General features: G+C 34.5%; 1 protein-coding gene across 25 annotated transcripts in view; it reads left to right on the forward strand.

Moving 5' to 3' along the window:
• SLMAP (sarcolemma associated protein) overlaps positions 1 to 14,070 on the forward strand; it is a 104,640-nt gene that overhangs the window by 46,794 nt on the left and 43,776 nt on the right. For 7 of the 25 annotated variants that reach the window (XM_035338096.1, XM_035338095.1, XM_035338094.1 and 4 more), the window contains 10 exons: positions 12 to 48; positions 1,118 to 1,180; positions 2,523 to 2,618; positions 2,945 to 3,016; positions 3,856 to 3,996; positions 5,024 to 5,161; positions 6,397 to 6,565; positions 6,651 to 6,701; positions 7,287 to 7,337; positions 11,499 to 11,561. In XM_035338096.1, coding sequence (XP_035193987.1) covers positions 12 to 48; positions 1,118 to 1,180; positions 2,523 to 2,618; positions 2,945 to 3,016; positions 3,856 to 3,996; positions 5,024 to 5,161; positions 6,397 to 6,565; positions 6,651 to 6,701; positions 7,287 to 7,337; positions 11,499 to 11,561 — 881 coding nt within the window. The remainder of the gene's footprint in view (positions 1 to 11; positions 49 to 1,117; positions 1,181 to 2,522; positions 2,619 to 2,944; positions 3,017 to 3,855; positions 3,997 to 5,023; positions 5,162 to 6,396; positions 6,566 to 6,650; positions 6,702 to 7,286; positions 7,338 to 11,498; positions 11,562 to 14,070) is intronic. The other 18 variants (XM_035338101.1, XM_035338100.1, XM_035338115.1 and 15 more) reach the window with 5 other exon arrangements.

A 14,070-nucleotide genomic window follows, 5' to 3' on the forward strand; every position in this document is an offset into this window, starting at 1 on the left:
TTCTTTTTTAGTGTTATCCATGCTCCATTACCAAGTCCTGTTGACAAGGTAATTCAGTAACTTGTTGTTGAAAAGCTGTTAATAGTTATTACTTGCCTGGGCCAAATGACCATCACTGATTGTCTGTCTAGCCTATAAAAAAACAGATTAACTTAAACGTGTTAAAATCAAAGTTTTCAAAACGCAGAACAAAATTTTGAGCAAGTAAGGAAACTTATTTGTGAAGTCAGCAGCCTGAAGAGTTCATAGACTTTGCATTTAAGGTTTCAAAACAGTGTGTGTACTGTGAATCCAGGGTGTGAGGGCAGAAATTCTGAAGAGGGACGGTAGGTTTAACTGTGTGAAAAACAGTTCAAAGATGATGTCAGTGTAGAGAGCCTGCAAGTAGAACAACAGCAACGATGAACCACATCACCTCCTTAGCCCTAAATCCAGAATAGTTTCTGGGGCTGCAGAAAGTATAGAGTTAAAGTAAGGCTTGGCAAAAAGCAGGCTTTCCTAAGCCTGGCTGAGGCAGTGGCACTAAACAGTGAAACTTCCTTTAATTGGATGCCTATAAAAATCAAGTAAGGTGATGGTGCTAATATGCCGCAAGAACAATTCTGCTTAAAGATAATACAGGTATTCGCCAAATCTGAAACACACACTTCTGTGGGGAATGATGAAGATGATGAAGTTAGGTCAACTGAAATGTATGATATAAAATGTATGATGAATGAAGTCTGAACGGGGAGGATGAGACACATCGAATCTGAACATGAGAAATTTCATTTCTGGAATTCCCCTGATTTGTATTTATCCTTGGTTGAATGGCTTCACCTTTGTGCGCCGTATTTCTTTCGTCAGGTTATGGCTTTTGTTTCAGATGAGATTAAGCTCTTTGAGGCTCTGGTGATTCAAAAACTTGTAAAGGTGTTTGGAGCCTTGGTCCAGAGTTGCGAAGTTCTGTGTTAATGCAAAGAAAAATAACAGTAGAACAATAAATAAATGAAAACGCTATTAGTTAGATAGTCTGAAGTTTATCTTCATGACTAGATCTAAATTATGAACTTTGCATTATTTGTGTCTAGTGAAAAATCCCCAAATATTTTTATTCATAAATTCTCTTATTCCTCAGGTTGCTGCTAACACTCCCAGTATGTATTCTCAGGAATTGTTTCAGCTTTCACAGTATCTACAGGTAATGTTTTTCATCACAGTATTGGTTTGGCTAAATATTTAATCTCTGTTCAAAAAAACCTAAATCCTAATGGTCTGTATATCTTTGTTTGGCTGGTAGGTTGTAAGCAGGAACATGATAAGGATTTAACTACCTTTTTCTATAGTGAAATAGTGTAAAAAATGTAATTTAACACAGTATAGTTCTGTGTAAACTTCTGTTCATGAACAGTATGAACTATGAGTTTTCCTGGCCTTTCTCCTCTCCTGCCTCTCTGCCTCCAATTTTCTTTTGCTCCCAGTATTTTTGGCATCATGTATTGCTGTGGATGTACTGTGTAATACGAAAGAATGGCAAAACAAAGTGTCACTTGGCTTATCAAGGACTAGTTTCTGGAAATATAACTTCTTAGCGTGACTGTCTCTGGATTAATTGCAAAGTATAAGGGAGGGGACAATGCCAGCAGTTCTTCCTTATTTGCACCACCAATCTTTCTGTGCCTGCCCTGTGTCAGTTTTTATAAATGTGTTTTCTCCCAAAGATACATCACAAAAGGGTTAGATTGCAGAATGGCAACACTAAAAGTGTGTGTTAACATATGTAAATAAACTCGTCAGAAATTAGAATAAAAACAGCTTTCTAGAAGATAAATGAAATGTTCTTACTAGTAAATTCTACGTAGCTTTGTGTGTTATTCTACTGATTTATTTCTCTGTATTTTGTTTGCTAATGGCAATTACCCAAAACAGTGAGAGGTTTTTGAGACAGGTATTAACTTTATATGTATTTGTTGACACAGCAGGAAGCAGCTCAGGCAGATGCTCTTTCTTGAGAGGGCAAATACAGATTTGCTCTCCAGTCTGTTCACTCTTGTATACTGGAATCGTTAACAAAGATGCTCTTTTTTTCCTTACAGTTTCAAAACAAATACAAACAAAAATTAGTTCTTGCTTGGCATTTATCTTTTGTGACCTGACTTAAGGACTAGCAGCTAATTGCATGGGAGCTACCAAAGCTGCCTTCAGGTCATTACACCAATTCTGTTGCTTAAATTACTGCCAAAAGTCCAAGTGGGTATATTGTTTCAAGTCTTGGAAAGAATAACTTGTTACTATGTGTACTTGGCATGTGCAACATGTGCATGATAATTTAAGCTTTTTAGGAACCTGAGGTTATAGGATAACATTTTCTATTTGAAATATCCAAATGAAAGTGCATATGGATAAAATGGGATGTGGCAGTGTTTGTTACTCACATTCCCTTTTTTTTTTCCAGTCGAATGGTATTAGGTATTTCTTCTGTTCCTTCTGTTTTTGAGTTGTTCTAGCTGAACTGACCAGTTGGCTCTCTGTTCTCATCGTAGGAAGCCTTACATCGGGAACAAATGTTGGAACAGAAGCTGGCAACCCTTCAGCGACTACTTGCTGTCACGCAAGAGGCTTCAGATACTAGTTGGCAGGTACTGGCAGCCGTCCTTTCCCTTTGTAGATTGAAAAAATAGTGATATATAAATTGTATCTATTGCTTTACAAATAACGGGGGGCCCCCCCCCCCCGGCAAAGAATAAAAAGCATGCAGTGGTTCTCTTAAACTGTGAAAAAGACAATGTTTACTAAGTTTAGCAATTATGTACAGGTTTGAAATAACTATTAATGGTAAATAGTCCAATAAAATGAAAATAAAGCAGTTGTCTACTGGAACTACTTAAAGCACAATGTTCTATTGAAATGGCTTATTTGTTTTGCCATATCTAATATTAATGCAAAGGTAAAACTTCTCTTCTAGGCTTTAATAGATGAAGACAGGCTGCTATCAAGATTAGAGGTTATGGGAAATCAGCTACAAGCATGTTCAAAGGTAAGTAATTCATTTAGTAGAACTCCATGCTAGGAATACTGAAAGATAGCTCTTCTGAAGTATTTTGAAATGAGACACTTAGGAAAGCAGTTGGAATGTGAACTTTCTGAAATGAGACTGTGCAGTTTTGATAATCTGAATATCATGAAATTTATAGGTCTGTTCTGTAGTTCATGGAAACATTTTAAGTCTAAATAAATGGCTATCTCTCAGCATCTTTTCAGCACAAACTGTTTTTTTTGTATATGCATATAAACATGTGTATAGTGAAATGCAAAAAGGAATTTGTCATCAGTGAGAAGCAACCATTCTGTCAGCTCTGTTTACTGTGGATGTTTCTTTTCAAGTAGGAATTTGGAAAAAGGCATCAGGCATGTGCTGTCTCATATTCAGAGATAAAGTAACAAGTATGCCATGCCTTGCATATAACATGCAAAGCCACCTATTATGCCTAAATTATTATATTTTTCTTCCTCACATCTACCTAGATTATAACAACTTTTTTGCAGGGCCTGTTTGAGATCTTTCAAACTGGGACCTCAGATGGTTCTGGTTTATCATACTGTAGGTCTCCTAGGTTTGATATTGTCTTGTGTCCAAAAAAGATATATTTTTCCTATAATCCAAGCTCATCATAGAATGTGTGCCATCATACATACAGATGGTTTACACCCAGTTATGTCAAGAATCCTTGATCACTGATTTGCCTGTAACATTTTTCTCATTTACCAGCAATTGCTAAATATTTTGGAATAGAACAGGTCTTATCACAATCTAATGTATTTAATCAGCGAAATATTAATTTATATTTTATCTTTGTATTTGAATTGGATGTACAGAATCAAACAGAAGACAGTATACGAAAAGAGCTTATAGCATTACAAGAAGACAAACACAACTATGAAACAACAGCCAAAGAGTCCCTGAGGCGGGTCCTACAGGAGAAAATTGAAGTAGTCAGAAAACTGTCTGAAGTGGAGGTATACTAGTTTCATAACTAGTCTTCTGGAAATACTGAAATAGTTATAACTGCTGCTGCTTAAATCCATGTTTGTTGCCTGTGGCAGGCCACTACCTATTGTATTGTAGCACTTGCAGTATATTAAATAACATTGTTTATTATGTGCTAATCTAGTTGTTAACCATTGTTAAAGAAATTGATGAGAAATTAGTCTTTAAACTCTTTCCTCACAATTTAAAACGGATGAAACTGTCTTACAGAAGTTAGTATGACTGGGAAAGAAGCAAAGGTTAAAATGACACGTGCTTTAGAAAAACTGCTGTTAGACCTTGTTTAAACTGTAAAATTTGGGGAAATAGAAGCTGAACTCTCATACAAATTACACTTAAGTATGAGCTGTTAAGCTGATGATGTGTTGGACACTTTGTTTAAATAACATTCTGCCCCTATAATAGATCTCACTACTATCCTTTCCAACTCTATTTTCTCTTTCCGTTATCTTTATTTGCTATGATCCCTTAGGTCAAGAAATATCCTAGACTTGCTTATTATATTCATGAAGCGTGTATCCACTTTGTGCTTTTTAGGAAATGCAACAAATTTAGTGCAGTAATAAATAATCTTAAGAGACTTCAGTTAAATACACCTCTGTATATTGTAATAGTTCTTGACAGGTTCGTTAATGGTCAGAGTTTCATGTTTACTTCTAGCTTTTTCCTACTTTCCAATCACGCATTTCAGCTCTTTATTCTTATCAGTCCCAATTAAATTTATAGCCTTTTTTTTCTGCACGAGTGAAGCTAATGCCTTTTAACATAATCTGTTCTGTTATAGAACATTACCAGTAGAATATTACCAAGTTTTATACAGGTAACGTTTTTGCAAGGACTTGATTTGTTGTGTTTCTCCTTAATAATTGGAAAAAAAACAGTTTGAAAGCAAGTATGATTAGTTGCATATATTGTTCTTGGAAAAAAATCATCAACTGGAATGTTTGGTATTTTATTAGTAACAAATCTTGTATTTATTGTAATTCTGTCTTACAGCGGAGTTTAAGTAATACAGAAGATGAATGTACTCATCTTAAAGAAATGAATGAGCGGACTCAGGAAGAATTAAGAGAATTAGCTAATAAGTACAATGGAGCTGTAAATGAAATTAAAGATCTTTCTGACAAGCTAAAGGTAATGACAATCTTATCTGACTTACAATGGAAATGTAATGCACGAAACAAAGTTTAATTCCTAATGCAGCAATCAAGTAAAGATTAAGAAACTATTAATAAATAAATGAAAGAAAGATGCACATTAATGTTTACATTTAATATGCCTGAAAGTGTCATCAGTTAAATTGCTAAAAAAAGGTTCCCTTTTCATTCACTTTAAGAGTTAACATAGTTTTGAAGCTGCCATATGTTTTTAATATAAAATTATATAATACATGAAATTTCATATTCAGTTGCTTTTATATAAACAAGACCTCTCAACCTTAAAAAAAACTTAAACTTAGTTAATGGGAATGAAATCTATGTCTAGAAATAAATTTGCATTTTGTGTTGCCTTATTGCGCAGTTTCAAGCACAGATATCCCATGACAATTAAATTGTGCCTCAGCATCTAGGTGGAGAGGAGCAAGATGTCATGTTTATTGGACCAGACTTCTAAGTGTATTAATATTTAAAGGTCCTTTATGCTGGAGAAAAAACTAATGACAGTGTGATAAAGCCTGTTCCCAAAGAGACTCCTGTCTAGATTGGCAGATGTTGAAGAAGAAGGTAGCGTTCTTTTTTTAGCCCTGAGAAAGTCCTGGATAAATACAGGAATTTTAACTTAGGTTCTTTGAATCTTGGCTTAGCATTTCGGATGGAAATTTTTTCTTTCCAAATTAAAATATGAAGTTGTTGGTGTTAAGGCCCCTGGTTTCTCAATTATGAATTAATCATTGATGATGATGAGTGTAGACAAAAGGATCAAAACTGAAACTTATTACCAACCTTCCAGGGAGGGAAATCTGTGAAACTTACAATGAGGTCTGGCAAGTGAGAAGCTGTGGCTTTCAGTCAAGTTGATCTGTGCAATGTATGTTCAGTTCAGAAGGCCTTCTGGGTTTTGATTGATAATTTGAGATGGGAGACTTCAGGGATTTCTTCGTTCTTGGGCCCTGGTGCTGTTCTGCAGAACTCTGGTGCTTCAGACAAAAATTTAGTTTAAATGCTTTGAGATTATTTCTCTCTGTTATTGTGCCTAAAGTGAAGCATGTAGAAAAATAACTATAGAAAATTTTTTCATTGTTCATGTTTTCTTCATCTGACTACCAAATAAAGTTACTTTAAGGATTTAGTCATACAAACATCAAGGAAATCTTCTCCTTTAGATGTTAATTTTCATTTCTTTGGGAATTTTTCTTTTCTTTTGAGCAGGTAGCAGAAGGAAAACAAGAAGAAATCCAACAGAAAGGATTGGCTGAGAAAAAAGAACTGCAGCATAAAATAGATGAGATGGAAGAGAGAGAGCAAGAGCTTCAAGCAAAAATAGAAGCTTTGCAGGCTGATAATGACTTCACCAATGAGCGGCTAACTGCATTACAAGGTTAGTCACTAGTGGGGAAAAACTGTTGTTGTTTTTTTTTTCTTTTAATCTGTGAAATATCTTTTTCTTGGAATTCTGTTTACAGTACGGTTAGAACACCTTCAAGAGAAAACTCTTAAAGAACACAACAGCTTAGGTAGGTGTGATCAGTTTCTTGTTTAAAGCTGGTTTCCAGACTATATCTGTTCAATTCCTTTAATGATGATAATCACGTCTGGCAATAGAATAACGTATTTACAAGTTTGCCAGTATTGGATTCTTCTCTGCCCAAATTGTTAACATTGAAATATATGTGACCACTACAGAGTGCCAGCAGAGGGCACTGCTGTTGTGAGCGTTCAGACCTAGGGTTCGTTGCTCAATTTGAGTGCTTTTTGCCTTCCTGTCCCTTAACACCCCCAAAGATTTTGTTGTTGTTTTTGTTTTATTTTGTTTAAATTGTTTATGTGTATATATATATATATATATATATATATATATATATATATATATGGACAGTAATTCTTTGAATGATAGCAACGTCTTACACATTTGAACAATTGGAAACATGATCTGTACTGCTGAAAAATGCATTACATTTCTTCTGTTTTGTTTGATTAGATTAGATACTCAGAAGAAATAACGTGAAAAGCCATTTGCATTTCACAGTACTGTATTTATAAACAAACAAAACCAAAACATTTTGCTTGGTTCTAGAAATAATACCCTTTCTTAATCCTAGGCATACAAGTTGATGACTTCATACCTAAAATTAATGGGAGCACAGAAAAAGGTAGTGTATCTCAAGGCTACCTTTTGTCTTATGGTTGATGTTTGAACAAATTCTTTTTGTTCTCTGAAGTCTTACTTTGAATAATATTCTCTTTAAAAAATGAAACAGCATTTGTCCACTCTTCTGACCAGCATTTTTTTTGCTTAGGCTCTCAGTCCAGGGTGGTTGTTTTTGTTTTTGTTTTTTTTTTTAACAAGTTCTGTAAATTCTAAGGAGCCAAACTTTTATTTTTTGATGGAGTCTCACTGTAATCAATGAGAATCTAGTGAATTGGTGTCAGACCTGTGACACAAAGTGGAAAACCTTCATTAACCATTTTCCTCTTTGTTTTCCCTTGCAATACAAGCATACACAATTTTTCTATTAAATTGGGTAGGCTAAGTAAAGTCAGCAAGTTTTTTTTGCTGTCTATAATGTATGAGAAATGCAAGTATATGACATACCAATAGCAGAAGCAATCTTTAAAACTTGAGTGTCTATTTATAAAACAGGAGTTAATACAGATTAACTTTTTTTAAGACACATTAGTCTGAGCTAGGTTTTTTAACTAATACATCTTAACAGACATTTGAGAGACAGACACTTGACAGACACTTGAGGATTTTAGAATAAAATGGTCTGACTAAATGTATGCCTGATTTCATATATAAAAAGAGTATTCCAGTTATGATTCTAAATTCACTAAATTGTTCCATTAACTAAGATAAATTTGTTGTCATGTGTTTGTTTAAAATTATTCCTTGATGTAGCTTCCTTGAGTATTTGCTGTGTTTTGCTGGATAGTGAAAGCTCTGAGGAATCCTGGTGGCAATAGTTGGATGAGAACTTGTGGATACAGCTGTTATTAACACTGTTTAAGTGTTTGGAAACAAAATTTGAAAGCTGTCTATGCTCTAATTTTTAGCTTTTTATCTAATTTCTTTGTACTATAAATGAAGAGCTTTTTAATTAGGGAGAATAATAGCAAAATAAAAGCAGTTAATCATGGCATAACCTCATGTCTACTCATTTGGAGCAGGAGGAGAGAAACATTACACACGCTGACAGGAACTGTGTAAAAAACACCTTTGTCTAGGTGCTAGTTATCCCTTTGCCTTAGCATCAATCCATCTTTTACATAAGTTTCAATTGGTAGTACTCCTCATGCTTGATGGATAGAACGGTTAAGAAATAAACTTGCCTTTTTTTTTTTTTAATTTTCCACCCTATAAAATAGTTAACTTCTCTACAGTGCAAAACTGAAATACTGTATAAAGATCACCATTCTTTGTTCTAAACTTAAAAGCTGTAAGACTTAGTAAGCTAGGTTGTTGGAGGTTTTTAGAGAATCCTGTAATACCGTGGAAAAAAAATGCCTAGAACTGAATTGAAACATATACTAAAAGCTTTCAAGCTATGAGTTCAAATATATTTTGTTTTACAGAGAAATAACTTGCAACATCATAGTAAACATAGAAAAAGCGCCTGATTTTTTTTTTTTAATGAACACTTGCTTTAAAATTGTGCACAGGAATACCACATTATCTTTTTAAATACTGACATCTCTTTATTAGTCAAAATTGATAAGTTGTCTGAAATAAAATGTCAAAATCAAATTAATTATTATGCAATTATAGAAATTAAATACCTATGTACCTTTGCTATTCACTCTTTTTTTCCTCAAAGTTTAAGAAGCAATCCCTCTTTGATTTATTTTGGATCACGTAACAGTCAAAATGTCATCTGGATGAATGCATGGAAATACATATTCATCCTTAAAATGTGTAACAGTAGGACAGGCACTTATGCTTAAACCTGGGAGTTTTAGAAAGCTGTCTGCCAGTTTTTTTATTTTCATGTTTTGACTATAGACACTGTAGAACTTCCCATTCAAGTTGTCTTTGTACATGTTCATGAAATCTGTCACCTCTTTCTCTCATGCGTCTAACGTTATTTTGTTCTGTTTTAGCTTAGCTTTCCATATTTTCTGTTGTACCACTTCTTCCGCACATTTCAGCGATACCTAGTCCATTGACATTTCTCAGACTTCTTAGAGCTTGCTGTCTTATGTTCTCTTTGTGACAGACTGTACCTTTCTCTGTTCTCCTGTCCTTTATCCAGCTCTCATATAATGACAGATGGGCAGTAATTTTTTTCTGCCAGATTTTGGATTTTGCCCTCTTGAAATCAGCAGGGAACCGTTACTGTGTTTTGCTGAGTAGGCTCACATTATTTTAGAAGAACTGAGAATTTAAGGGTTGTAATGTAGATTCAGCTGTTCCTGCAGTGAAAGAGGTTGTGGATATTTTGCATAAGGGAAAGACTCATAGATGAAGGTAGAAATTAGAAATTCTATAATTAGTTTTGTACTACATAGTGTAGCCTGTAAGGGAGAAAAAAGATTCCCTATATCTGTTTATCATTACAGTGTTACGCTCTTCCATCACTAAATGCTCTCCACAACTAAAACACTAAGACAAGATTTTTCTCTTAAATATTTTTTGGTGTGCTGCCTAAGACACCCCCCCCCCCCAATTATTTATTTATTTAAAGAGGAAAAAGGTAAAGTTGTACAAACTTCTTATGTTTTTTTTTTAATGTTCCTTTTGTCTTTTTGTCTCTCAAAACTTCAGGTCAAGTCCTTAAGGTATATTCCTAGACGTAATACTTAAACTGTTGCAAGAACAAGGATTTTACATGACTTTTTAAGCCACAGAAGTAGAAGAACAAAGAGTTTTTCTAATAGTGTCTGTAGAGTCATCTTATAACTAAGTGTTTTAAAGTGCTGATAGTTAGGCATTCATTTCCTCTCATTGCACACGTGGAAATTCTGATGCAGAAGAGAATAACTTACATCAAGCCACTGACAAACGTTGTGTAGAACTGAGTTATTGAAATAATTTGTATTTTTCTCAGTGAGTTCCACCACACCTGGCTTTCAGATTTAAGGGTTTTTTTTGAGCCATATGTACATCCATGATGCTGTCTTTTAAAACCCTTGTCCTTGTGGGTTAGAAAAATGAAGCTTACTTTTTAAAGTTTTTAAAGTTACTTTCAAATTAGTAAAGGTTAATATTATGTCCTTCCTCTTAACAGCTAGACTGCTGATATCAGAAGCTAATGATGGGGCAAGTTTGTTGAAATGAAACAAATTTTGCTGGTTTGTGTAGAAAAAAACAACCTTTTCTGTTCAGATTGTTAGACTCTTGAGGTCAAAGGATTTTAAGGTTCTTCAGAATGGAAGTTCTAGCACTGTTGTAAGAGATGCAAGGTCCTGATGGAACTGGGAGCTGAACAAGGTCTCATAAGAGACTTAGATCAACCTGGAAGGAGCCCAGTTCTTAAATCTTTACTGCAGAATGTCCTCCTTTCAAAAATCAACCGTTTCAGTGCAAAGGAAACTGTTTCAGAGTAAAGGAAGATATTTACACTTGTAAAATAAATATTTTTGCATTGCAAGAGGGTATGCCATATGAAAAATAAACATGAAGATGGAAAAAAAAAAACATTAAATACCCTTTTAAAGCAAAGAATAAAATGCTGAAGACTGTAGATTAAATACACGCTCCCTATTTCTTCAGCACTTGGTTTTGGTATTTGCCGATATTCATGTCTCATTCTGAATTAACAGGAATATATAAATAGGAATTGATGACAGAACTATGGAGTTGCGTGTTTTAATAATGTACCATCTTATGTATTCTAAATTTATTGTCATTATCACTCATGCATTAATCTTTTGGCTAAAAATCTGAAGTTGTAAATGGGAATTCAGTGGAATTCATTTGTCACCACCTAACCTGAAAGAGTAATACCGAAAATGCCAAATGCAGAACGTTTGGAATTTTCTGACTTGTTCCTACTAAATTTGTTAAATAAAGTGTGTTTTTTTTTAAATAGCTTCTACTGAGGTAAGGGACTTCTCATGTTTAAGAACTGCTCTCAGGCTTTACCATTTAAAGATACCCTTTTGAAGCTGATCAGACAGAGTAATCTGCTTTCTAGTATCACCCAATCAGACATTATTTCAAATACGTATTGTCTACTTGCATCTAACCCAGACCTCAAAAGTTCACTGTAAATACACAATGACAAATATTGCTAATATACCTTTCAAATTTTTGTTGCATCAACCTGAAAATGATAAGAAGATGTAAACTTCAGTATTTCTTTCTTTACTAGAGCACTTTCTTTCAAAGAGTGGAGGGGACTGCACTTTTATTCATCAGTTCATAGAATGTCAGAGTGAGTACAAGAGTGTTCGTCACATTTGCTTTAAAAACAACAGAAAACTCACCAAAGGTGGATAAAACCCAGAATTTGTCACTTCTGTTCATTATTTTTGTAGTAGCAGAAACTTGTTAAGCAGAGAACTGTGGCATTGTGGTATTAAACAGATGCCTGTAGTAGGAGAGGATATCTTTGCTCTTGGAAAGTAATGATTGAATTGTCTTTTCCTAGCAGTTAATCCATTATTTTCCCTCTGACCAGTAAAAGGGTAGTAACGTTGCCACTTGATACTTAAAACTGAATGTAATTTTTCATCTGTGTTACAAATTAAGAAGTTGAAAGCCTACAAATGTCAGTTTAAGCAAACATGACAGGCTTCTGTGGGACAGAGATGAGGTAATGATGCCTTTTCTCCATTTCACTTTATAATTTATATGATATTTACAGATTTTACATATTTTTCTAATTATCTGTTACAAAGAACAAAAAGGGAAACAAGACCTTATTTTTTATGTAAAAATGTAAGAGACTGTTTTAATAAAAATAGTGTGAAGACGCAATACCAGTCTTTGGAAAGATGTAATATTCTGGAATGAGCAACTCGTTTTTCAAAGCAAATGGGTTTTGAAATGGAGTGATGAAGTAGCAGAATCTGCATATGTGTAATTAAAGAAAAGGGTGTATCAACACTTCAGGTGTTAATACTTGTTGTCCCATTGGAGAAAAACATCGTTAGGAAAAAGAGAAAAGTGCTATTAAACTTCAAAGAAAGGTCCTTAGTAGCATAAGGGATTATTTTTCCCCTAATACATAATTTCTGTTAACTCTTAAGTTAAACAGAAATAAGATGGTCTTTTTTTGACAATTATACCTGTTGGGCTCCTTCCCCTTTGTATTTCAATAGGGAATCATAACAGACTTGTTTGACGGTACTGCTTGTGATACCGACTGCAGTGCTATAAACCGAATGATGGGTTACTGCTAACGTTTATCAAAGAAAACTTAAATTGTACTGAATTGAAAAATCCTTATTTTTAAAAATGAATGTGTGGTAGCTGTCTCCTGGAGAGCTGACGTTTAAAGTAATCTTAAATTTCACAAAGAATCCTGTTCATTTATTACATAATCTGAACTGAAGTTGATATTTTTTTGGTCTAGATTGAAAAAATCGGGCATGCTGAGTCATGTTCAAATACAACTTGGTTGACTGTTTTCATTGTTCGGGCATTAGCTTAACCTACTTTAGCAAAACTTAAATTAATGCCAAGTCTGCAAAGGAAATGTGTCCAGTCTTGTCACTATTGAGAAGCAGAAGCAATCATCAGGATCTGATGAAAGATTTTAACATGTAATTTGAAGTAGTAACAATAAAGTAAAGGTCGATTTATGTGTGTCTCCCCTTCCTTGAGGGGTGTGAAACCTAGAGTAAAGAGACTGCAGGGCTTTTGTGGACTCAGCAGAATGGATATGAGCTCCAAGGGTTCAGTCTTCTGCATTTTTTGTGACAGTGTACGTCTTCACTATCAAGTAAGAAAAAGATCCCAAGTCTGTTTAATTTTGTATATAAAAGCTGTTCTTTTAGTCCTGTGTTTCACTCTCTGCAGTAGTGAAGGTTGGGAGTTAGTGGGGGTCACCAGGAACGAGGCTTTAAGACATTCAGCAAATACTGAAGTTTAGAATGATACGAGAAAGGCTGGCAGGATTGAGAAAGGGCAGCCTGTCACGCTACTATGCTCTGCCTCCCCCCCCCCCCTCCCCCAAGGTTTTCTTTGGGAAAGGAGCAGGTGTATTATAAAAATAAAATAAAATCCTGGAAGTGCATGTCACATATTCAAGTAGTCTTATGTAGGGTTTGCTGTTTCATTAATAGAAGCAGAGGCATTAAAACTCTATCATCTGCAAACCGTTAAGAGAAATCTAAAAAGAAGGGAGAAGTGAGACAGCCATGATGTAGTTTGAGAAGGTTTTGACTTCTGCTGGTAGGAAGAGGAAAGTGTGCATATTGCTAGTTCTGGGGAAGAAGCAGGGAAGAAATCAGGAAAGCATCAGCAGGGAAGTGAAGAAAAATGTATGAAGAAAGAGTCAAGGAAATGTATTTAAAGTAACATGAGAAGGAGATTTGATGGTTAAGTAATTTAATATTCTGTATAAACAGTTGCTATGGAGGTAAAGGCAATTAAAAGTACTTATAAGTTAACAGACTCCTCAATATAGTCCAGATAGATTTTTTTTTTTTTTTTTTTTTTTTGGTAGGGAAGAAACAATAGGACTCTTAAAATCTTAGTTGCATTGTAGCATGCATGCTTAATGTGTGTAGCATTGTCTGTAAAACCTGACTTCTTTAGTGTTTTAGTTTTGTTTTGTTTTTCCAAACAGTAGGGCTCACAACATCATCCAGTAACTCTTGATCTACAGCAGCTATAAAATGTTATGAAATCTTGCTCTGAATGATCTGAGAAGTATGCTGCTTTCTGATCATTACATCCAGTCCACCTGTTGCTTGTTTCATAACTTTTCTTCGGTT

The sequence above is a fragment of the Oxyura jamaicensis genome, chromosome 12 (assembly GCF_011077185.1).
Source record: "Oxyura jamaicensis isolate SHBP4307 breed ruddy duck chromosome 12, BPBGC_Ojam_1.0, whole genome shotgun sequence".
Taxonomy (NCBI): Eukaryota; Metazoa; Chordata; class Aves; order Anseriformes; family Anatidae; genus Oxyura; species Oxyura jamaicensis.